Below are 26,041 nucleotides of genomic sequence, written 5' to 3'. Positions count from 1 at the left end.
GGGTGGACTGTGACACTAAGCAACCAAATCACTACCGGTTGGGCCAAAAGTCTAGTCAGTACGCCGAAATTTCTGCAGTGTTGATAACCCTCCAGCAGGCGGCAGCCTTGGACATCACTCAAATCGTCCTTTGCTCTGATTCAAACTACGCTAGACACAGCTTCATTTCTCACTTCCCCATGTGGAAGGAGAACAACATGAAAAATGCCAGGAACAGAGACGTGAAACACTCAAAGTTATTCCTAGCGTGTGATCTGCTCACCACCGAGAAAGGCATAATGGTCTACTGGAAAAAGGTCAAAGGTCACTCCAGGACCCTAGGTCCGGAGAAAGATGGTAATGACGAAGCGGACCGCCTTGCTAAGCTCGGTGCTGACCAGGGAACCTGTTGGGAATTCAAAGACGAGTGGCTTCCACCCAAGGCCATTCACGAGGTCTGCGCGATTACACGTCGCCATGCTAAACAGGCAGACGAACCTCGGACCGTTGGGGTACCCGTGTTTCTAGGCAGAAAACCACATGACGCGGACCTAGTCACCATGCAGGAACAAGATCCTGACCTGAAGCTCATCCGCGAGCTTCTCCAAAAGGGCCCGATGCCTGAACAACCGTCACCACCTACTGGCGCAAGCCGAGATTTGGTAACCCTGCATCGTCAACTCGCGCACCTGAAACTACAAAACGATTTGTTAGTTTACATGCGTGACGATCACATTCCGCCGCGCTGGGTTGTTCCACTCGACCACAGAGGAGTGATGCTTGCCTACGCCCACGACACTCTGGTTGGAGGTCACCGCGGAGCAAAAGCTACCCTCGCGTCACTGACAGAAGTAGCATATTGGCCATCGATGTCCAAGGACGTACACAGCTATGTCCAAGGCTGCCTTGTCTGTGCCCGGTTTCAACCCTCCCAGCCGCTTGCTAGAGCACCACTGCAACGCAGGGGAATAACCTTCCCTTGGTCCCACCTGCAGATCGACTGGGTTGGACCGGTTCCCAAATCAGCAAGAGGAAACAAATATATGCTAACTGTAACTTGCAGTTTCACAAAGTGGGTGGAATGCCTTCCAGCGCCAAACGATACAGCCGTCACAACCGCTGTACTGCTGATTAACCACGTTTTCAGTCGATGGGGACTTCCACTCTGCATTGACTCTGACCGAGGAACTCATTTCACATCCAGTGTAATGACGTCCCTGTTTGAACTTCTGGGAGTGGAAGTGAGATTCCACCTTCCCTATCACCCACAGTCATCCGGACAGGTCGAACGGATGAACCGCACGGTCGTCTCCATGCTCAAAAAGTACGTCTGCTCCACTGGGAAGGACTGGGACGTCAAGCTCCCTCTGGTCCTGATGGCCATACGGTCTACTCCCCAGCGATCCACGGGAGTTACGCCCTTTGAGATGATGACCGGCAGACTGATGACTCTACCACTGCACCTCCTGTATCACCCAGAGGATGTCAGTGTTGCCACTGCCTATACCGCTCATCAGTATGTGGCAGACTTGAAAACACACCTCAGAGCTACGTTCGCGCATGCTCAGAAGAAACTGGAGACAAACGTAGAAGGCGCTAAAGCCTACTACGACCAAAAGACAACCAGCCGCGAATACGAGGTGGGTGACAAAGTATTCTACTTTCGGTTCGCCCAACTGGCACGCAAAGCTAAGAAGTTCCTGCCCTGCTGGTCAGGACCATTTGAGATCGTGGCAAAACTCTCTCCAGTTGCATACAGGTTACGCATCACCAAAGCAAGACAGGAGCCTGTCTACAAATGGGTGCATGCGAACCAAATCAAACCCTACGTCAAACCATCCCCGCGGGTACAGAGACCAGACTCCCCGCAGGAGGTAGACGTAGTCTCTACATAGTTCTATGTATGGAAATGGAAAAGGGGGGAAGTGCACGTTTAACCCACTAACATGTACTAACCGACAAAGAACCAGGCCCCCCCCCCCGCCGTCACTTTCACTAGCCAAGAGAAACTCCTTCTAGACCTCTAACAGGATGTACCTACTAAAACCTTACAGGGTACTCATGTTACTGTCAACCTACATTCTGCTCTGATTAATGAATCTCTACGTGCAATCAAGACTTTGTCTGACACCATACATCAGGATATTGTGTACACACGAGTGGTGAGAGATTTGATGCAGGACCTGCTCAGGGAAGTAAGTTCCACGCTAGACAGCTTGGTTGGAAGTCGTATTTCCCCGTACTTACCCCTCTACTGTGCACCTTTCACAAATCCACCTAGCGTACAGCCTAGGTAGTGCAATTCCCATTCACGTTGATGCAGAAAATTAGAACTCGGTTTCCTGTTACATGTTCCCATAATTGTGACACCTCACATCTATAGGTTTAAGTCGATGCTGAACTTTGGTATTTGAAAGGACGGTAGGCATTTCCACTTTGAACTAGAAACCTGGCACTCCATCACCTCAACCTCGAACAGCATGATTCGGAGATTGAGATCATGGACGCTTTCCAGGGTTATAACTTTGCCTTCGATTTAGAAATTGACCAACAATTACTGATTGAAGGAACCAAACTCGTTAAGTTCACACAAACCCCGCGTGAACTTACTTTGACGCTACATTGACACAGATTATACCACCTTAATCTGCACATTGGTCGCCCTGGGGATGGGATGGCTCATCACGGCCGTGATTGCTTATTCCGCCTACAGGCGTGTTAAGAAACTCCAAGATAAGATGCACTTGCTCACCTACGGTGTGCCTCGTAACCGCGTTCGGGGAGACTCCAAGCGTGAATGTACCACACCTGTCTAAAGGGGGTGAGCAACATTTTCTTTGTTATTCTGTAAACCTAAGAGTAGTTCTCATTTTAGTCTACCTCACATATTTATCTGAGTGTTGCAGTATGTCACATTCTTTATAAGCTACACACTGAATGTATGACCTAAGAATGCATTTTATGAGACCTCAAGGTTGCTATGAATTTTCTTAAATGTTATATGGTTTTTTTTTTGGGTTTTCTGTATTTTTGTTTCGTACTTGGTCACATATTAACTAGTGGTTATGTGCCGGCCCAGCTCAGTCTGTCAATGACTCTGTCTGACGCACCAGCACATTGTAGTACCTCTTAGTTTTATGGTCCTTGTTTTAGCCCAAAGACTGTCCTGATCCACCCTTTGGACCAAAAAGGGGGGAATCTTGGGACCACATAGGTCAATGCGCGTTTGCGAACTATGGACCTCGTACATCACCGCGTGCTCCATAAACTGAACTGTATGGCCGGCGGTGAGATGCCTTTGTGTCCCCTCGTGGAGTTAACCGCCCACCGACCTTCCTCCTTCTACACTACTACCTCTCGCATGGACGACATCATCATTGCGTACCACCTGCGTGAGTGGCTTCTTCTCGTTATGCGCGTTGGGGACTATCCCATTTCCTATCCTCTTTTGTTTTGTGCCTGACCAGGATCCAAGACAAAGACCAAAGGCGCCAGGATCCAAGACAAAGACCAAAGGCGCCAGGATCCAAGACAAAGACCAAAGACAAAGGCGTCCAAGGAGACCAACGTCCTAAGGGACAAACCCACCTGTGCTTCCGACAATCAAGTCGACTTACGTTCATGAGGAACAAACCCATCTGTGCTTCCGACGATCGAGCTTTGGGCGCGATCCCCGAAACCAAAAGGGGGAATGTTGAGGGTCTGACCTCATGAGGAAATTACTATGCAGTGATTTTCTCCAAAATGACTGTGCTTAAATTGCTCTGAAAAGCAAATAATCACATCAGCGCCAAGAAACTTCATTTCCCATGATGCTTTGCACACGGAAGCATTGGGATGATGTCACCGCCTAATACCAGAAACACGTTCTGCGCATGTGCGGGAGGCGGGAGCTTGAAGCTTTCCCGCGACTTCAAAGACTATAAATCATGAATGAGACAAAGAAACCTCGTTCTTTTGCCCAGGATACCTGGCGGTAAGGACACGCTTGTCGAACGCTCCGACAACTTGAGCACGCGGAAGCTCTAAGTGCCCAAGTTGAGCCACGCAACCGCTGGAAACCACTCCACCATCATCGGGACCTGACTGGGAACGAGCGGAGCTCCATCCAGCTCTCAGAGACGCTGTAAGTTGTCAAACTCAGCACAAAAGAAACTTCGTTCTCTTTGTGTCCAGCCCGTGGAGAAACACTCGTGGAGCCAAACAACGGAGAAAGCATTAAACCGACGGATGACGCTGAAAACTGCGGAGAAACACGGAGAACCGTCAAATCAAAAGGGGGAGGGACGCCTCGCTCCTCTGGTGATCAAAAACTCATCTCTTTCTCTCATTCTTTCCTTCTCCCGTTTCCTCTATAGTCCAGAATAAGCAATAAACCGCATCTATTGCTTAAAAGTAACTTCGTGTTTTCCTCTTTCGCTCCCAATTCGTCCTTCGGGTCATTTTGAAAGAATAAACTGCTTATTAATCATTGTTTGGTATCTTTAAATGTTTCGGCCATGGCCAGGCTGATAAACTAAGGATATTAACTTGTGATTAATCTTTTGTGTTGTTTCATGATCCTTTGAAATGTTTTGGGTGATTTAAGGTTAAGTTACTACTGATTCTAAGTGCTTTGGAAGTTAAAGTGCAAGTTGCCACTCACACTTTAGCCAGACAAAGGGGTCAGCCATCTTGCATACAGACTCCATTTTAGAAACACACACACACATACATACACACAAAACACCTTGAACATTATTTTGAATATACATCCTTTTATTATATCACATGGTTATTATTCATTTATGCCACTGTTTATTCATTTGACAAATTGTTAATTAAACGTTATAAAATTCAGATTTTCGTCTCCAGTAGCTTTGTTGTGTCGAAGAGAAGTCTCTGCTCCAAGGATTCTACGAACTTCAAGAAAGACTGATAAGAGTTTTGGATTCAATTTTTCCCCGGTTGAAGGGGAATGGTGCCCCGTATATCTAAGAATATTTTAATTAATTAATAAATCAGTAAATATTCCCATATTTACAGAATTTATTGAAGAATCCAAAAGTAAGTTGAAGCTTACTAATTGTTCGCTCCTAATAACCCCAACAATCACGACTTTATTTGCTCAACACGTAACTGTGTTATTAAATGATTTGCCAGTAGAATTACTTACTGTGGTTATTTGTTGTGCTAGGGTTTCTCTTCACACAGAGTTTAGATCAGATTTAGATCAACTTTATTAACCCTCTGGGAGGTTCAGGTTCCATCATCTGCTGGTGGAACTACTTTAAGCTTTTACCAAGCCTATTTTTATTTAGTTCTCCTACCAGACTTATCTAAAAATAACAGGCACTTTTCAGATATTTTAGGGTAACAATGCAGCTCCTCTTGTTTGCAAAGTATGCATGGATATGTCTGTTTTACCACTCTTCATGTACGGTTTTGTAAGTGTGTGAGTTATAAAATCCTATAATTAAATAATGTGCAGTTGGTTACCTGTTCCTATGAGAAGTTTGCCGTTCATGTAGAAGGACACAGGCACTGATCCTGTATTGATGATATTCACTGACTGATTGACAGCTTTGCCTGGAATGGCAAAACCAAAATCCAGAACATACTCTGGGAGTTTAAACCTGGAGAAAATCAAACAACAAACAAAACAAAGTTGTTTCCAGAATAGTTTTATAAATCACTGTGTGTGTGTGTGTGTGTGTGTCTGTGTGTGTGTGTGTGTGTGTGCGTGTGCGTGTGCGTGTGTGCGTGCGTGCGTGTGTGTGTGTGTGTGTGTGTGTGTGTGTGTGTGTGTGTGTGTGTGTGTGTTTGAACATACTTGCTTGGTTTTAGCTGAAAGGACTTTTGTGAGTGGGTGATCTCCATCAGGACACCAGACAGCAGCAGCCTCTCAACCTCCATCTGGAGCAGCTCTTCATCCTACAGACAGCAGCGGGCCAAGAGGACAAACAGAACCAGGGAGATGTACACTGGTCAATGATCTCTAAAAGGTTTCAGAATGAAGAATTAGAGTTCAGTGGGTTAAAGAAATAGCTGTACAGCTGGAGACCAGAATAATAATTAAAGACACCTTTGACGTTAGCTGATTTTATGGCTCTTTAAAGCCAAAACTTGAATTTCAGAGAAAGGATTCAGTGACAGATTTCAAACAAATACTTGTCTTTACTGTGTAGTTTTTAAATGAATAACTTTCAATAAAACCAATTAAAACTAAAGCTTTTCCTCTCCCACCTCCAGCTGAGAATTTACTATTCCATGTCAGCTTCAGATATCTGACGTGCAAATGTTGACCTTTCTAATTACTGTGGTATAAATATACACAGCAACTCTGCAGTGCAATTACAGATGTGGTGACTGCAGACACCTCTACGGTGTATCAAGAGGCCCAAAATAAGAAAAAAAAATCTCCATGTTGTCAAATCTAACAAAACTGGGAGTCTTTTGATTTTTGTTCTTGTTAATTGCCCATGGTGAGGTGCTGCTGACACTTTCTTGTGTTTCTCATTCACTTGGTGACTTTATGGGATTCTTATTCTTATCTGTCAGGAAAATGTTGTGATCCTAATTTCAGCAACAAGGGTAGAGGTCAGAGGGTCATGAATACATACTGGGAGGATAAACAGTAAATAGAAACATTGTCAGTAATCCTGCATCTCGTAGAGCAGAAAAGCACACACTGTAAAATTAAAACACAATGAAAGAAAACTTTAGTTAAGAAATTAGGCAAAAACAGATTCATTATGTGAGTGTTTGAGAGACTCTGATATGTTAATTCGTAAACAGAAAATTATCCATCCATCCATTTTCTTAACCCGCTTGTCCATGCAGGGTCGCGGGGGCTGGTGCCTATCTCCAGCTGTCTTTGGGCAAACAGGCAGGGTACACCTTGGACAGATTGTGAGTCAACACAAAGACACACAGAACAAACAACCAAGTGCACACACACACACACACACACACACCTATCGACAATTTAGAGAAACCAATCAACCTGACAGTCATATTTTTGGGCTGTGCGAGGAAGCCGGAGTACCCGATGATTTTGGTTTCAGTTCTAATAACGGACACTAGGGGGTGCTAAAAGCATGCCAAAACTGCCTAGTACCCCTTTAGGTTTATTCTCATTATCTAATGAAATCCAGCATAAATATATATTTTTTAAATTCTGAAATAAAATCATGTTTATGAATTTTAAATAGGAAAATGTACTCGTTCTAACTCGTGCTTTTGTTTTTTTTATGATTCTAACTTGTTGGTTGTATTTACTGACCGTGAGCGTACAGGAAGCTTGTCCACGGATCCTGACTCCATTTGCCAACACAGATGCTTTGGCTTGCTCCACCACATCACTGTAACACTGGTCTGCTGCAAAGACGTCACACAGAGACTGAGTTAGGCAGACGTGGAATGGCTTTAATTGGTTTATATGTGCATGACAGCATTTCTGTGCTTACACAAGTTTCGTGGTAAATCCAACAAGACTCTAGGGAACACTCCCACCCCAGTCACAGTGACCTTCTTTGGTGCGAGCAAAGCCACAAGCACCTTAAAGTGTTTTTCAAACACCTCAGGGAGGCCTGGCAGGTAGAGTACACGCAGGTCCTGCTTTGAACCAGCTTTAATGAACCCCTAGCACGAGAAAATACACAGTCAGGCTTCAAACTAGTGAAAGTAAAGCCTCAGACCTGCACTTAGAAACCTGTCCTGTGATAAGCTCACCACAGCAGGGAGGACTGCGGGCCTCCCAGGTCTGACCTCCAGGTCCTCGTTTTGGTGCTGTGCATCTGGTGGCAGCTCATCAACATTATGTTCCTCTTCCTTCTCACAATGAGGGAACTCGATGCTAAAATTGAACCCCAACTTGCCGGTATTCCTCACGGTCATGTAGAGTTCTCCCACAGAATAAAAGAGCTGTAAACATGTAAAAAGGAATCGGGAATAGCGGTAACAAATTATTGCTTCTGGTGTCGTTTACAGAAGTCTTGGGAGAATAATGAAAAACACGTTAGAACATAAGGCTGCTAACTTCTAAGAATACAGGATATGGCAACAAAATCCAAACTACTCCAATAGTAAAATAAAGAAACACAACATGATGTTTATGTTTATTTAGCAGACGCTTTTATCCTAAGCGACTTACAATTTGTAACCTATAGGGCATGTTGTGATCTGTGGGGGAAACCGGAGTACCCGGAGGAAACCCACGCATGCATGGGGAGAACACGCAACTCCACGCAGAAAGTCTGCAGCCGAGTTTCGAACCTGCGACCTTCGTGCTGCGAGGCAACAGTGCTAACCACTGCGCCCCCATGCAGCCCAGATGAAGATGAAGAATGGTGAAGGTCAGAGGAAAGTTCTGCTGAATCACTTTTTAACCTAAATCAAAAATCAATGTGCCCTTGTTTTGGATATCAATTACAACTGGTCCCGATAGCTTGTAGACTTAAGGAGGACGAGGAAGTGAGAAAGACAGAGTGGAAAACACCCTGGCAGACGGGACTGGTCGGGTAAATCAAAACATAAACTTCTGCTCATATACCTGCAGACCAAAGTCCAGCCAGGTGGGCTCAACGCTGTAGCTGATCACTGAAGCTTCTCCTCTCAGTTTCACTTCATACGTAGGTCCATCTTCTACATGACACAGAGCGACTCCCTCTCTGCTGATGCTTTCATCGTTGAAGAAACTGAATGTGACCAGCTGCTGCTCTCCAGGTTGCAAATGACCAGACATTGGAAGGATGTCAAAAACCTGGAAAGTTAAATGGTGGACATTATTCGGTAATTCTAAATGTTTTCATTCTTTTAGCGCCAGGGAGTGCTGGTTTCTGCCCAGAGTTTGGAGTTTAACAACAAGCATGAGTGTTTGTACACAAATAAACAGTAAAATTATTAAGTTGTGGATTCAAAGGAGAACGACCAGTTCTTGGTGAAGTTAAAGATCTCTGAACTCAGTGTTCAGCTTAGACCTGATATTATTCAAGGATACATATTTTATTTAAATTATTTAATTTAAGAAATTAAATTAAAGAAAATAATTGTTATATTTTTTAAAGTTGCTAGTTTTTAATTCTCTGTAGAATGGGTTCTATAAACTGTCTGAATTACTAGAGTTTCTATCAGCTATCATCAGCTGGCTAGAAGAAAACTTCCTTCAGTTAAACTCTGAAAAGACTGAATGCCTGATCATTGCCCCTGAGAGCATGGTTCCCCTGATTAGTCTAAAACATGGCCATTTATCCTCTGCTGTCAAAACAAACTTGAAGAATTTGGGTGTTTTTGACCGATCAATGTATCCTAAAGGCCCCTCAAAAACAGTGGTCTGAAACTGTTTTTATCACTTTAGAAATATCTCCAAACTGTGAAGGTTGGTGTCAAAACATGAACTTGAATTGGTTCTCCATGCCTTTACCTCCTCCCTTCTAGATTACTGTAACACACTTTTCACATGCTTTAACAAAAAAGTCCTTGACCGCCTTCAGTTGATCCAGAACTCTGCAGCGAGGCTCCTAACTTGAGCAAACAGAAGACCACACATCACTCCTATTCTAATGTCTCTGCACTGGTTACCCGTTATCTTTAAAATCCTGACTATAACTTTCAATGCTCTACATGGTCAAGCTCCTCCCTATATTACCCTCAGGTCCACACACCAGAACCTTCTAGAAGTTACAAAGACTGGATATAAAAGTCAAGGTGATCGCTCCGTCCAGAGTGTTTTTCCCTGACTTTGGAATGATCTTCCTTTATCCTTACGTAGGATTGGCAGTCTGGACACTTAAACAGCTGAAGACCCTTTTATTTAAAGCTGCTTTTACATAAATCTTTTTTCTTATTTTTAATTCAAATTTGTAATAATCTTTCCTTTGTTTGATGATATAAATAAAATTTACTTATTTACTTACTAGAAGATTTCTGGTTCAGGCTGCAAATCAGGATTTAGAGTGTGCAGGAATATGAACACTCGCTTTACTGCCTTGTTGCTGCCACATCAACATGGGCCATCAGCTTTTGGCAACTTCCTGGAAATTCAAGGGAAACCCTAATGTGTTCAGAAGTGAACATTTGCTTACCTCCTTCTGATTCTCATCTTCACCATGCCTGAGGATTGGAGGAAGTGAAGGAAAAGGTGAGACAGTCTTGGAGGAACTCTCTGGATCCTCCTGCTTCATCTTTTTTCCTACTGTTTCTGTGTCTCTGTGAGGGCATAACAATCATAAATCAGTCCACAAATTAGACATTCATGTTCTCTACAGTAAATCTAAATCTTAGCCAAATCCTGTGATGGATGGAATGAAAAAAAAATGCCATCTTCAGAAAATCTCACATCAGGAACTCAAGATTCTGATTTTCTTTCACAGCTCTTCCCTTTCCTTCCCTGTGGGATAACGCTGGGTGCATCCATCAAGTTAATTTAACAGATAATTCTATAATGTAGAGGTGCTTTAATGGGCAGGCAGCAGCAAAGTGCTGAATAAACATGGATGTAGGAGATTTAGTGAGGGAATATCTCAAAGCTGGGCTGTGATGAGAAATCATTGAACAATAGAACATATTATTGTTTTTAAAAGAATGTGACGAACAAGAAAGTGTGTCCCAGTACATCCTGGAAAGTTAGGGTTTCTACAATCTTTGTTTGCCTCACAGTAGCTCATGCTAGTGTTAACAGCTCGGTCTAGCTTTGTTCTGCAGTTGTTTCTCTGTGACTGGTGATAGAGCTAAACTTTGTCACTCTTACAAAATGTTGACAATATTAAAAATATATTTTAAAACGGAAAAGATTAGGTCTTATCATAAAACCTGGTTATTCAAATGTTTTCTAATCTTCCTTATTAAAGCACACAACTGCTCCACTGTTAAATAATTTATTACATGTATACACTTTGAATGATTGTAGTATGTGTATAATATAAATATATATTTTCTAATATGTATCATACTATTTGGGGGAAATGTGGAGATTTTAGAGTAAATATACTTTATGTGCTGGCGGTGATCCAGAAAAGCCCAGCGGTAGGACACGGGCAGCTGAGAGCAGTTGGTGATCGTCATCTCTGTATTGGCCTCAGTAGACTTGTGGACACAGCCAAAGTCCACAACGGTGGAGGAGAAGTGGAGGTTGGGGTAGTGGACCTCAGCATGCAGCTCCACCATGTAGTGGTGTGGGTGTTCCAAGTAGCTGATTTTAAGGAGCTGCAAAAGCATGTCAATGAAGAAAGGAATATTAAATAAAACTCTTAGAAACTCATTGTCACAAATATCCCATCAAACTACTTCAAAGATCCTCTGCACATAATCCAGTCAACAGTTGGTGCTCCACAGCAAAGAACAATGATGCAAAAAAGCAAAAAGAAGGCTGGAGCACTCAGTGACAACAAGTTTAATAGGTTTAATAGGCTTTAAAAAGACTAACATTTCGACACCAGCGGGTGTCGAAATGTTAGTCTTTTCTTGTGCTTGCACCTTGCACCTATCAAATTTTTGTCACTTTGAGTGCTCCAGCCTTCTTTTTGCTTTTATTCCATCAAACCACTTGTGTCCTTAAAGCGTCCAGATGGAGCTTCAGGATTACTACTTTCATCAGAAGCCAGCCATCTCCAGCTCACATCTCTACTGTCCCATTTATGTCTCTTGCACTTATTTTGTTATATGATTACATAAATTTAGAAAATATTTCTTGTATTAACATTAAAATGGTTAAATGGACTGTATTTGATATAGCATCTTCTAGAGTCCTGGAACACCTCAAGGAGCTTTACAACACAATCAGTCATTCACCTATTCACACAATCACATGCTAGTGAAAATGAGCTACAAGTAGCCACAGCTGTCCTGGGGTGCACTGACAGAGGCGAGGCTGCCGAGCACTGGCGCCACCGGTCCCTCCGAACACCACCAGTAGGCAAGGTTAAGTGTCATGCCCAAACACACAACGACAATAAGTAATTAGACAATAAATACCTCATAAAGAGCTCAGTTAAGTGGAGTTATGTTCTCCCCATGCATGAGTAGAGTTAGCATGTTCTCGCTATGCATGAGTGGAGTTAGCATGTTCTCGCCATTCACAAGAAAGAGTTAGCATGTCACCCCCATGCACGAGTGGAGTTAGCATGTTTTTCACTTGCACAAGTGGATTTAGCATGATCTCCCCATGCATGAGTGGAATTAGCATGTTCTCTCCATGCATGAGTGGAATTAGCATGTTCTCTCCATGCATGAGTGGAGTTAGCATGTTCTCCCCATGCATGAGTGGAGTTAGCATGTTCTCCCCATGCATGAGTGGAGTTAGCATGTTCTCCCCATGCATGAGTGGAGTTAGCATGTTCTCCCCATGCATGAGTGGAGTTAGCATGTTCTCGCTATGCATGAGTGGAGTTAGCATGTTCTCACCATTCAAAAGTAAGAGTTAGCATGTTTTCCCCATGCACAAGTGGAGTTAACATGTTCTCCCCATGCATGAGTGGAATTAGCATGTTATCCTCATTCATGCGTGGGTTTTCTCTGAATCTTCCTGTTTCCTCCCACAGAACAAAAACATGCACATTAGGTTAATTGGTGATTCAAAATAATCCCTATTACTGAGTGTGTGACCGGTTAATAATATTAGATATGTGTACAGTGCTTTGCTAAGTAAGGGACTCTAAAAGTCTTTAGAATATTATCATTCACATAAATCAGGCAACATTTATTACAGCTTGAGGAGACAGATTCAGTTGTGTAGAGTGTGGTAGGAAAGATTTCATGTACTAGTTGATGCAAAAGAAAAGCTCCGACTAGAGGAGGTTAAGTGTGTTCTGGATTAACTGTCACGGACAGTTTGTTTAACGTCCTTTTTTCCACTTCAAATGAGTCTAGTCTGCAGCCTATAATGGAGCATGTTTTAATCATACTGGGTCTATTGGTATCCATGGCTCTGATGCTGCTCCTCCAACAAACCACAGTCAAAATCACACAGTGTTGATAAAAACGCTCCAACATCTTAATACCCACAGCGAAGGACCTGACCTTCCTCTGTTCAACCTGTTCCTGCATATTGCATCAGTGTGAGGTCTCCAGATCAGCCAGTTTTAAGTGTTGTATTTGTTTATACTGAACCACTTTTAAGGATCACCTTCAAAAAGACCAAAGCATTCTGCATCCACAGCATCAAACTAACCTCATCCACAATATGTGTCGCCTGGTCCTTATAGACTGCTGGATTAAAGCACACCCACAGTTCAGTCTGACTGCTGTTGTGTAGAAATATTGACTGGGGAAAAGATACAGAAAAATACCTCATTTTATTATAAATTACACAAAAACAAAGAATTATGCTAAGTAAAGTTCTGAAGGTGTGGAACACTAGTTTATTTAATACATTTGCAGTGGTTAGTAGGAATGAATGCCTTGTAAGTCATACTCAGGGGAAAAAAAACACCAGTGCACCATTTCCAGGAACTAGAAGTGAGCCACCTCACAGCTGAGCTTCAGACGGCATGTTTTAGTCTTATTTCCTGATATTTGGATATCTCGCCTCAGATTGGATAACAGAACCGCAACTCTACCACTGACTTGCAACATGGATGTTTTATCTTCACAAACAAACCAAGCCAGGAGGAGCTTCTGCTGTGTGGTAAACAGTGTTGGGAGTAACGCCGTTTAAATATAACGGCGTTACTAACGGCGTTCTTTTTTAGGTAACGGAATAATCTAATTAATTACTTTCCCCACATTACTTTACCGTTACTGGGGATGGAAGGTTGTGCGTTACTATGTGCTTGTCGAACATTGTGCAACAGTGTGAGGCTTTCTGACCGCCACACTTCAGCTGCAGCCAGGGAGAGAGAGATGCTTTAATGAAAAAAGTAACTAAGTAGTTATTTTTCTTGGTAATTAGTTACTTTTATAATCTTGTAACTCAGTTAGTAACTGAGTTACTTTTTTGACAAAGTAATCAGTAACTATAACTAATTACTTTTTTAAAGTAACGTTCCCAACACTGGTGATAAAGTTGCCAATGCTAACAGTTAGCTTCTGCTAGCCGAAACGTTTCCTGAACACTGAACCAACAACCAGAATCAAGATGGGTGAGGCCATAAATGTTAAGTGACCGTGTGGCGTGGATTTCAAGATTTTCATATCCTTGCGTTTCACCGTCTATTTTCTATGAGAAGCTATTGCAGGAGATAGGTGTAGGAGACTATTTCCATGTTCAACTCGCATGAAAAACTCAAGATTGACCAGTTATAATCAGAAATAAGATTTTAAAAATGGGTTGTCAGTGTTCAACACCTTTAAAGCTAAAGAGTTAATTCGTCAGTAACTTAAACGAACATTTCAGTTTCAGACTGCACCTTTAACATTTCTGAGAAGATCTCATTTCTACACAAAAATTATTAAATCTTTAAAATCCCTACAGTAGTTTCTGTTGTTCTGCCATAGAAGAAGGTGTTCTACAACCATTTTCACTTTTCAGGATGAGTTAGAAGTTTAAAGGCACTTAAATATTAACCCTCCCACTGTCTTTATGGGTGACCCCGCGAGGAAAGTTGACCATTGAGCAGAATTGATGGTTTATCCCTTGAGGTCCACGTGGCAGGGGTGAGGTGGTGCTCACTCCTCACCCCTGCCACATGGACCCAAGGGATAAACCATCAACCCTGCTCAATGGTCAACTTTCCTTGCGGGGTCACACACATTAGGACAGTGGGAGGGTTAATTAAAATGCTTAATTTCCATAGCCTGGCAGTGGCAAGCCATCCTATATATGTATTTATGACAACATGCAAAGCAAAGTTTTGCTTCTGCAAATGACGGTCTAGATAGGCATGCATTTCAACTGATTCAAAACATAAATATTATCAGCTGTGGTCGTGTTAATATTCTATAATAATAAACACACTCAGTGTGATCCAAACATTCAGCCTGCTTCAGTTTTCACCTAAAGGCTGCAGAAAATGACAAATGTTAAAAATAATAATAAAACTATATATTATATTGGCCCTAAAACAACTTCAAACAAAAAAAAGATTTTTTTATATTTCTTTAATTTGGGGTAAACAGTGTAATTTAAATTAATAATAAAATTAAAACTAATATTGGGTAATAAATGGACTTTAAAGATGTAAAACTTTTTGTTCAAACATACCAACAATGTTTTTCTTAGTTTAGTAGCTTATTTCAGCACATGGACACTAAAACATGCTCTACCAAGCAGTTGACCTAATTAAAGGATTAAATTACTAAAGACTCATCGACTCTGTGAATCTAAAAAAGCCCAGTAAAATAGTCAGAATTATTATTATTAACTTTACTGAAGCTAAGTTAGACCTTTATAGAAAATATTTTATATTCATTCATAGTTTTTTGTTATACTGTAATGTTTGTTATTTTTTATTTATTTTATTTTCTACTTTTTTAGTTACATAGAATAAAAAAACAGCTATCAGTGATTTAGTGCTGTTGAAGCTCTTTTTGTATTTACTGAGCGCTGCTCTGTTCCTAACATAAACAAAATAGATCATCATACGCAGTTTTTTCTAAAACCAGCTGAAAAATTCTGTAAATGTGTAAAATAATAGAAGACAACTTCAATAAGTTGAGCCTCTATGAGTGAAAAAAATTATATCAATAGGTGAAATTGGGGAAATGAGAACATGGTGCAAAAGTTTATTTACTTCAGTAATTCACCTTACACTGAGGGACCATCTGACCCTAACCCCCGCAGGTGTTTTGGATTCATTGATGGATTAGAGTGTGACAATTTGAGTCTAGAATATTTAAGCTTTTTCACAATATTCCAATTGATATTTTAAAAGTGGATTTTTTATAATCTGTAAACCATAATCATCACAATTAGAACAAATAAAAGCTTTGAATCTAGCTTTGCATGAGATGAGTCTATCTCATGTATCCATTTAATCCTTTAGGTTGAAACATTGACATAAATTAACGTTTTTACCATATTCTAATTTTTGAGTTTCACCTGTAGCAGCTGTTATTACTCACACAATAATGAGTTGGCTGGTTTAATTGGAAAGAACGCTAAAGTTTCAATTTATGGGAACATTTAGACCAGGGATTCCCAAAGTGTGGTGCGAGCTGCCGCTAGGGGGTGCGCAAGGTGAAGAGTGTAATGGCGTCAAATTAGTGGTTTTTTTCCCCTTCACAATAAAAATGTGTAAATAAACAAAAAATATTCCTTTGCAATTTTTAAAATAATTAAAATAAAAATTTAAATTAGAATTTCTATTCAAAATGCACTTCATCTTAAAATGAATCATAGAAGAAGAATTCTTCTTCTACTACTACACACTGCATTTGCGCACCTAGCTTGTAGCCTCTGTCATTTTTGCAAGTATGCTCAATTGGCTGAAATCAGGGAAACTGATCCGGGAGAAAAACAACAGCGGGAGTCAAAAAATGATGAGCCGAAGGAAACAGCAAAGGAGGGAAGATGGCAGCAAGGCAAAAGAGGTGATGAGGGTGAACTCCAGATGGGGAAAAAAATAAGGAAATATGACGAAAATTATCTAGGTCTGGGCTTCACTTGGATTGGTGATGCAGATTGCAAAAAGCCGCAGTGCGTGGTGTGCAACGAGGTTCTAGCAAACAGCTGCATGAAACCTTATTATCTAAGTTGGCACCTTCACACAAAGCATGGCAATGTAATTCAAAGACCCCTTACATTTTTTAAATCAAAAGTTACTGACTTTTGTTTTTAAAGCACTCAATGACCTGGCACCTTCCTACCTCTCTGCCCTTCTCACTCCATATGTGCCCACCCGCTCGTTGAGGTCGGCTGACCTTTTGCTGCTGTATACGCCGCGGATGAGACTCAAATTGCGGGGGGATCGAGCATTTGTCCATGCTGCCCCAAAGCTATGGAACTCATTGCCCATTGGAGTTCGGCAGGCTACATCTCTGGCGGTTTTTAAATCTCATTTAAAGACCCACTTTTACACTTTGGCTTTTAGACAGTGACTCGTTTTAGTGTTTTATTGTGTCATTGTTTTAATGTGCTCTTAGTATTCATCATGTTTTCTCTGCTTTTAATTGAGATTTTTATCCTTTGTTTTAGCTCCTTGTAATGGTGTGTTTTGTTTTAGCCTGTGCAGCACTTTGGGCAGCTCCCATGCTGTATTTTAAATGTGCTATATAAATAAACTATGCTATGCTATGCTATGCAAAACTGGAGGAGTTACAAAGCAGCAAAAAACAACTGCAGTTTCATTCATTTGTCGGGTCTACAAAAGACGCATTACGGGCTTCATATCTTCTCAGCTACAGAATAGCGAGAAACGGGCTGCCTCACACACTTGCTGAAGATGTGTGCTTGCCAGCTGCCAAAGAGATGGTGGGATGTATGATTGGAGAGAAAGAAGATAAAATGTTAGACATGATTCCAGTATCCAATAACACTGTGTCACGCCGCATCGATGCACTGTCAGAGGACATCCTGGCTACATTAGTCAGCCGGGTGAAAGAAAGCGAGTTTTACTCGCTGCAAGTAGACGAGTCTACAGATGTGACAAATCTGGCCAATCTGGTATATGTCCGTTACATTTTTGAAGGCACGGTGCAAGAAGATTTTTTGTTCTGCCGACCCCTTGCTACCCGAACAACAGGAGAGGAAATCTTCAATTTAATGGATGTGTTTATGAGGACCAACGGGATCGACTGGACTCGCCGCATGGGCATTTGCACTGAAGCCAAAAACATGCCAGCTGATCTACTCAGAGTCCTGAATGATTCTGTGAAACTGGTGAACTTCCTTAAAGCTCGCCCGCTAAATTCAAGACTGTTCACGCTGTTATGCAATGAGAAGGGCAGCGAACACAAAGCATTGCTGCTGCACACTGAAGTGCGCTGGTTGTCCCGCGGCAAAATATTAACGAGGCTTTTTGAGTTGCGACACGAGCTTCAGCAGTTTTTTTTTAGGACAATCCGTTTGATTTGGCTGCCAGCCTGCACGATGAAGACTTTCTGAAGAGGCTCGCCTATCTGGCGGACAAATTTTCTGCTCTGAATGAACTTAATCTAAGTCTGCAGTTACCCTGTCAACACACAAGATAAGATTGAAGCTATGATGAAGAAGCTCCGGTTCTGGGCGAGCTGTGTGAGTGGGAATAAACTCCTGTGTTTCCCTACGCTTCACAAGTTCTTGCTGGAATATGACGTGCTCCTGGGTGTGCATTTCAAAAGTCTCATCATTGAACACCTCAACCAACTCGCTGAACATCTACGGAAATACTTCCCACCCATTGACAAATCCCAAGCGTGGATTCGCAACCCATTTGAAGTTTCCCTCCCAGTCACACAGCTGTCATTTCAGGAGCAGGAACAGCTGATTGAGATGTCAAGTGATGGCGCACTGCAGTTGCAGTTCAAACGAAAGCCACTTGTGGATTTTTGGACTGAGCTGATGCCATCATACGCAGTCCTGGCAAAGCGAGCCTTGAGAGTTTTGATCCCCTTTGCTACAGCCTACCTATGCCAGGCTGGTTTCTCTGCTCTGACAGCAGTTAAGACTAAAAATCGGTCAAGATGGGTGCTGTTGAGAAAGATTTGATGCTTAAACTGTCTTCAATTGTGCCAAACATTGGAGAGCTGTGTGCGAACATGCAGGCCCACGCATCACATTAATATGTGTAAGTATTTGGCCAAATGATATTGATATTATTGCTATAAATATACTGGAAATATTCACCCCTCCCTCCTTTGTCTCTCTTTAATTTGCTGCTGGCTGAGCCACCGACGCTGCGCTTGAACATTCTCGGGGTCCAGCTTTAGTTTTTTTTTTTAACCGGTTCCTGAGCCATGCAATTTTTTTGTGTGCAACTTTATTGTGATTTAAATCAAATTATTGGCGTTCTAATATTTCCATAACCTGTGTTGTTAGCTCCATGGCCATTTAAACTGCTGCACTTTTTGTTCAACGCAGCTCAAAATATTTTAACATTTTCCCTGAAATTCCTGCCTTTGATCCTGCCTGTCATCTATCATTCTTTGCTCTTAAAAGTAGAAGATATTGCATAACTTTGTTATAGTGTTTCAGATTAACTCAAATGCGAGAGTGCATTGTTGTGTTATGATCATTTTATGTGTTTTTTGTTCTTTTGAGCATGATTTAACATGCCGCCTTTAATACAGAGCCGTGTCCAGGACTTTTAAAATGGGGTGGCCCATGTGGGACACTTTTTTATTCATGGGTGGCACCAATGTTTATGCTTATTTATTTATTTACACAAATCGTTTATTTATTTATTTATTTATTTATTTTCTAGTGAATTTTGAGTTTCACATTGCACAATCACTATTTTTCTTTTTCTTCTTCATCTTCTACTTTTGTGGTGGTTAGCAAGTCACTTCTTGTTCATTACTGCCACCAACTGGAGTTGAGTGGGACTCTAAATACTATGTATGTGAATATGAAAAAATATTAAATAATATCAATACTACATGCCTGGGCTAGAAAACAAGGTGAAAGGTGCATGCAACTACACACTATTTTGGAGTTTACAACCCAAGCCTTTTGTCGACAATGTAAAGTCAATTTAAACTGGAACTTAGTGGGGTGGCACCTGGGGGTGGCCAACCAGATTCTAAGGGTGGCATGTGCTACCCCAGGCCACTCCCTGGACACGCCCCTGCTTTAATATAAATAAATTTCAACTGCCGTTTGACGCTAACAAAAATGCTTGTGGCATTTTTTAAGGTGTGCAGCAGTAGCATAGCCAGGACCTAATAAAAGTGTCCGTAAATAAATGAAATAAGTAATACATATATATATTCGCCCGCATGCTCTCAAACCGGCCTGTGACCCACAGCCGGGCACTGAGCACTCTGTCGTGTGCGCTGTCAATACTAAGATATTTTTCGTTTTTTCAATGGTGAGAGCATCTGAGCAATATCTGACTGACACTGGGGCACCAATCTCAATGCACCTCGCTATTGACAGCACGCTGAAAAGCTGCGGGAGCAAGTCTGTCATGTCACAGATGCACTCCAGCGGAACCACGGCCCACGGGTGCAGAAGAGCGCATGCCGGAGTGAGTGATTTAAAAATTGTTGGCTAAAATAGCACCTAACGAGACTCGTTGACAAAATCATCCATTCAGCCTCTCACTGAGCTGTGCGCAGGCTGTGTCAACTCCTCGGTGATTAAAGCATAATTAAGTGGTTCCATAGCCACGCCCCTACTGTGGGGGGCTGGGGGGGTGTCGACATGGTCAGGACATAGAAGGGGGTGCGCAGCTAAAAAAGTTTGGGAACCGCTGATTTAGACTAAAGTCAGGGTGTTTATTTCTATTTAAAATAAAAATAACTCTAAAAGAAGTCGAACAATTATGACAGAAAATAAGCACCTTAGTGGTTGCTGAGTGGTTTCCTCTGGCATCACAAAGAAAGAAAGGTGCATCAAGGGAGAGCATCATGGACAGGGACAGAGGAGACACATTACTCAGGACCAGCTTCTCATATACAGGCAGCACGCTCTGTCCTTTGACCTGTGAGTAAAAAACCTTCTGTAGTTAATCTCCAATATACAAACAACAAAAGGAATTATAGGAAAGAAGCAAATTTATTAATGACTTTTTTTCTTCCTTGTGTCTATAAGTTATAACATTTACAAATGTACAGGTTTCTCCTTCAGTTGGATTTTAGATGGTGTTATAAATAGAACTTTAAACAGTTTAGAACAAATGCCGATATGCAAGTAAAAGTACTAGAAATCCTGAAAAATGTATTTTAAACATCAAAGATTTAAAGGAGAAATAACATCTTTCACTAAATTATTCAAAGTGTACTTGTACACTAAAACATTCCTATTTTTGATGTTTTTACACACCTGAGACACTATCCCCTAGCTGAAGTTGTCACACCCTGTCTTGTCTCCCCATTCTGTTCAGCCATGTGTCTCTGTTAATTGCTCCCACCTGCCTCTTGTTTTTCAATCACCCAAGCTCCCAGCCCTCTTGTATTTAAACCCCTCCAGTTCTGTGTCTCTTGTTGGCTCATTGTTTCCATGTCCTACGTGCGTTTATCATTAAAACCCTTTTAAGGTTTCCAGTTTGTCTGCCTGCCTGCTTCCTCCCCAGCATTTGGATCCTCACCTCCGTTCCACTCACCAGCGCACCTGACAGAATGAGCCAACCCACAGAAGGATCCAGTGGGGAGGTTATCCCTTGGGAGAACCTGCTCCAGTTTCTTGCATGGACCACCGGCCAGCTCCTCTTCCTCCGGCATCGCCTCGCCGCAGACGCCGCCGCCGAGCCCGGGCCTCAGCGATCCTCTCCACCCTCCCGGAGCCGGATGGAGACTTGGACGGGTAGGTGCAGATGGACCGCTCCTGCTATTTGGGCACCAGACTGGCTGTGTGCTCCCCCGGAGTTGGTCCACGGCGTTGGGAAGGATGCCGGGCTCCACCGTCACCCCTTGTCCCAGGACGGAGCCGCGAGCTCGCCGCTGCCCCTGCCTGGCGCGCCAGCTTGGACCCGCTCCCAGTCAGACCAGCAGTCCCGTCTCCGGTCCAACCAGCACCTTCATCATCTGCAGGAGGAGGAACCACGCCTACAGCCCAGCTGACAGAGCTCGCCGGTCTCCAGGCGGAGCTTGGCCGGATCCGTCAGCTCGTCAGCCTCCGGGAGTTCCAGCTGGACACCCTATCCTCCCCATATCTCCAGGGGAAGGTTTCTGTAAAGCCAGTGCCCCCCCCCCCCCCCCCCCCTCCGGTCCAGTCAGCAGCTCTCTCGTCTCCAGGCCAAAGGACCGAGCTCGCAGCCGATCCAACAGAGCTCGCCGGTCTCCGAGCTGAGCTGGTCCGACTCCGTCAGATCCTCAGTCTCCAGGAGTTCCAGCTGGACAATCTATCCTCCCCGCTTTTCCAGTTACCGGCTCCACCAGGTCCCGCGCCACCAGTCCAGTCAGCGCCAGGTCCCGCGCCACCAGTCCAGTCAGCGCCAGTTCCAGCGGTGGTCCAGGACGCTCCGCCCCCAGGCCAGCCTGTCCAGTGGTCAGCGCCAAGTCCGGCGGCACCAGCCAAGGAAGCGGTCCCGACTGCAGCGGCTCCGCCTCCACTCCAGAAGTCGGCGGCCCCACCTGCAGCGGCTCCGCCTCCACTCCAGAAGTCGTGGCCCCTCCTTCAGCGGCTCCACCTCCGGTCCAGAAGTTGAAGGTTCCGGTCCAGAAGTCGACGTTACTGGTCCAAAAGTCGGCGGTCCAGAAGCCGGCACCTCCGGACCAGAAGCCGACTGTCCAGGGCCAGAAGTCGGCAGTCCAGAAGCCAGCGCCTCTGGACCTGAAGCCGGCGCCTCCGGACCAGAAGCCGACAGAGGTCGACGCTCCTTCCCGTCCAGTGGTCGACGCTCCTTCCCATCCAGTGGTCGACGCTCCTTCCCGTCCAGAGGTCGACGCTCCTTCCCGTCCAGAGGTCGACGCTCCTTCCCGTCCAGAGGTCGACGCTCCTTCCCGTCCAGAGGTCGACGCTCCTTCCAGTCCAAAGGTCGACGCTCCTTCCTGTCCAGAAGTCGACGCCTACACTCCAGAGGTTGCCGCCTCCACTCCAGAGGTTGACGCCTCCACTCCAGAGGTTGACGCCTCCACTCCAGAGGTTGACGCCTCCACTCCAGAGGTCGACGCCCCTTCCACTCCAGAGGTCGACGCCCCTTCCGGTCCTGTGGTCGACGCCCCTTCCGATCCTGTGGTCGACGTCCCCTCCGGCCCTGAGAACGACGTCCCCTCCGGCCTTGAAGTCAACGTCCCCTCCGGCCCTGAAGTCAATGTCCCCTCCGGCCCTGAAGTCAATGTCCCCTCCGGCCCTGAAGTCGACGTCCCCTCCAGCCCATCGTCTCCCCCTCCAGTCCAGTCCAGTGGTCGACGTCTCCTCCTCCAGTCCAGTGGTCGACGCCGTCCCCAGTCCAGTGGTCGACGCTGTCTCCAGTCCAGTGGTTGACGCTGTCTCCAGTCCAGTGGTCGACGCTGTCTCCAGTCCAGTGGTCGACGCCGTCTCCAGTCCAGTGGTCGACGACGTCGCCTCCAGTCCAGTGGTCGACGACGTCACCTCCAGTCCAGTGGCCGACGCCGCCGCCTCCAGTCAAGTGGCCGACACCGCCGCCTCCAGCCCAGTGGCCGACGCCGACGCCTCCAGTCAAGTGGTCGACACCGCCGCCTCCAGTCAAGTGGCCGACACCGACGCCTCCAGCCCAGAGTCCGACACCGCCGCCTCCGGCCCAGAGGTCGTCGCCGCTGCCTCCAGCCCAGAGGTCATAGCCCAGAGGTCATCGCCACCGCGTCCAGCCCAGAAGTCAAGGACATCTCCTCCGGCGTCTCTGCCTCCGGTCACTGCCAGTCCTGCCCTCACCAGGCGCGGGCCCCCAAGAGCCCGTCGGCGTCTCCTCCTCTGCCACAGATGCAGGCCCCCAAGAGCCCGTCGTCGCCTCCTCCTCTGCCACAGACGCAGGTCCCAAAGAGCCCATCGTCGCCTCCTCCTCTGCCACAGACGCAGGTCCCCCAGAGCCCGTCGTCGCCTCCTCCTCTGCCCCAGACGCAGACCCCCGGACTCTACTGGTCCCTGCCTCCTCTCTATCAGTCCCTCAGTCCCTCTCGGCCCTCCCTCCGGGTCCCCCTCCTCCCGCCCTGCTCTGTGTTCCAATGGGCATCTGGGATCCGCCCTTTGAGGAGCCGGGGGGGGGGGGGGGGGGGGTACTGTCACACCCTGTCCTGTCTCCCCATTCTGTTCAGCCATGTGTATGTTAATTGCTCCCACCTGCCTCTCGTTTTCCAATCACCCAAGCTCCCAGCCCTCTTGTATTTAAACCCCTCCAGTTCTGTGTCTCTTGTTGGCTCATTGTTTCCATGTCCTGCGTGCGTTTATCATTAAAACCCTTTTACATTTTCCAGTTTGTCTGCCTGCCTGCTTCCTCCCCAGCATTTGGATCCTCACCTCCGCTCCACTCACCAGCGTGCCTGATAGAAGTATTGTATCCTCTTTTGCTTCTTGGACATCCATGTTGGATTTATGTTTCCTGAAATGTGTTGTTTGTGTGTTTCTGACTAACCTTCTTGATGTAGAAATTCAGCTTCTTTGTGGACAAACTGAGCAATGGAGCCACAAAGCGGCAGGTCACATCTACAGTCATGATGGTTTCCTGACGGCTCTCATGGCCGATAAAACCCTGGCATACCAGACGCTTGTGTATGACCTAGAAAAATGCAGGAAGAAACAGTCTAGATGTCTAATCTAATACATAGGACCAGCTGTCATGATGAAACTCAGAGCTGCTCTCTTGAAAGCCTCCAAGCAAAAGTTGTCACCTTGGGGACGTCTGAAGATGTCGTGAGCACCATGTCACATGAGTCGCCTGGGAAAAGCTCCATACGACATGGGCTGAGGCTTAACTCTGACTTTTGTCCAGCTGAAAGGAAGGATCCACGGGTGATGGTGTCTTTTTGTCTGGCAGGATTGATAGGGGGTAGAAAACCTGTGTTGGACGTGCTGCCACGTTTGTGCTTTTGGGGAGATGACAGGATGCCATCAATCTTCCAGTACATCCGGTGCACTCGCTGGCCATGGTTGGTCAGTTTGAAGTGGAACTGGGAGGAACTACGGCTTAAAAGATAAAACAATTTGAGAAACACTGTCAGAGTTCAATTTGAAATTTTAGATCAGAGAATAACCGAGTTTTGTCTGATTTCTACCTGAAGTGAGTTCCCAGGTCAAGGGAGGGTCCAAAAGGCCTGTCAGTGATGATGGTGGTGCCTCCTCCAGTGGCCGAAACACTGATAATGTGTGTCTGACTGTCCTGTATAGATATTCTCAGTTTGTCATGGAAGGACAGAGTGTCCCTCAGATGAGCCACAATCTTTAGCTTCAACTGGCCTTCTGGTGGTACTTCTCCATGACTGGGTTCAACACGCCAGAAGGAGTTTTTGTTGTCCTGTGAAAACCAGAAACACAGTCTGAGCTTAATCAGGGTACGTGTTCCTACCTCATGTCTTCCACTGGAAACACCAGTGTTCCGCTAGCTTCTTCCATCATGGAAAGATGATGCATTAAAGTATCTCCCTTATGGGGGTACGTCCATCTGACTTAGCTGCACAACTCTCAAGACTTAGCCCATGGCTGGACTTTCAGTGCAACATTACCAAGAGGTAAGAGAAGCACAGAGGATTCAGTCTGACAAGAGGTTTTGAATATGAGTCTGTGTGGAGTTGGTTTCCGTACCATGCTGGTGGTGAAGTGGGCTGGGATAGGAGACTGGTTAAACAGTTGCAAAGATCTATCGATGTCAGACAGAACGGGAATTTTGCCAAATCGCAGCTGTGGGATGGGAATATGGACAACTGGTCCCTGCCCAGTGCAGGACAGGATGACCTCCTGCAACAAAAAAGGAAACGGACACATTTGAGAACAGACTTTGTAGAAAACACACAATTTTTAACCTGCTGTAAGGTCAAATTTTCCTTTTATGTTCACTGACCAGAGGTTGTTGGAGGCTACCAAACACAGAGATGTGTAAAGCGTGACTGAGCTGGCCTACAGCCTTCGCCACCAGGAGCACAGGAAGCTCCAGGGAGCTGTGAGGGGGGAGAACTCCTCTGGGCTCAGGAAAGTTGAAAATCAACTGTGAACTTTCTTCACTTTCCTGAAAACATTTGTATCAAACCAAATTTACTTGCACATAATACATATTAGTAACAGGAGAACCAAAAACTGCTGCTAAAGGTTCCAAAACTTAAGCGCTTAGGAAAAAGTTGTCAGTCAGCACTACTCTGTTATTGTGTCTGCTGTTCCCCTGCTGTTCCCCTGATGCTAAGTCCTCATGAGAGATGAACCCACCTGCTCGAGAACACCATAACAGGCATGCAGACCACTGGAGTTGGTCAGCTTCACTTTCTGTCTGTAGGAGCGATCAAGGTAACATCTCTTGAAGTCCAGAACCAGAGGCTCAACAGTAATTTCTGGAACAACACACCTAATAAAAGAGAAATTACAAGACAGAAAGACTGGCAAAAGGAAAACACAGAAGAGGAGAAATGTGAAGTATTGTTCTTTTATTTCCTAATGATCATCTCTTTTAGCTTCTGATGAACG

At 44.6% G+C, this 26,041-nt stretch overlaps 1 protein-coding gene across 2 annotated transcripts in view; it reads right to left on the bottom strand.

The window, feature by feature from the left end:
• The window catches only part of hydin (HYDIN axonemal central pair apparatus protein), a 113,732-nt gene that overhangs the window by 58,692 nt on the left and 28,999 nt on the right, over positions 1 to 26,041 (bottom strand). For both annotated transcript variants that reach the window (XM_070546530.1, XM_070546531.1), the window contains exons 18-33: positions 25,787 to 25,922; positions 25,428 to 25,592; positions 25,172 to 25,324; positions 24,646 to 24,884; positions 24,262 to 24,556; positions 24,006 to 24,149; positions 20,316 to 20,456; positions 13,127 to 13,219; positions 10,949 to 11,163; positions 10,044 to 10,167; positions 8,513 to 8,722; positions 7,693 to 7,884; positions 7,428 to 7,602; positions 7,244 to 7,338; positions 5,792 to 5,892; positions 5,458 to 5,594 (exon numbers count right to left, since the gene is read on the bottom strand). In XM_070546530.1, coding sequence (XP_070402631.1) covers positions 5,458 to 5,594; positions 5,792 to 5,892; positions 7,244 to 7,338; positions 7,428 to 7,602; positions 7,693 to 7,884; positions 8,513 to 8,722; positions 10,044 to 10,167; positions 10,949 to 11,163; positions 13,127 to 13,219; positions 20,316 to 20,456; positions 24,006 to 24,149; positions 24,262 to 24,556; positions 24,646 to 24,884; positions 25,172 to 25,324; positions 25,428 to 25,592; positions 25,787 to 25,922 — 2,615 coding nt within the window. The remainder of the gene's footprint in view (positions 1 to 5,457; positions 5,595 to 5,791; positions 5,893 to 7,243; positions 7,339 to 7,427; positions 7,603 to 7,692; positions 7,885 to 8,512; positions 8,723 to 10,043; positions 10,168 to 10,948; positions 11,164 to 13,126; positions 13,220 to 20,315; positions 20,457 to 24,005; positions 24,150 to 24,261; positions 24,557 to 24,645; positions 24,885 to 25,171; positions 25,325 to 25,427; positions 25,593 to 25,786; positions 25,923 to 26,041) is intronic.

This window comes from Nothobranchius furzeri, chromosome 17 (assembly GCF_043380555.1).
Source record: "Nothobranchius furzeri strain GRZ-AD chromosome 17, NfurGRZ-RIMD1, whole genome shotgun sequence".
In the NCBI taxonomy this organism is placed as follows: Eukaryota; Metazoa; Chordata; class Actinopteri; order Cyprinodontiformes; family Nothobranchiidae; genus Nothobranchius; species Nothobranchius furzeri.
This window is presented reverse-complemented; position numbering and strand designations above follow the sequence as displayed.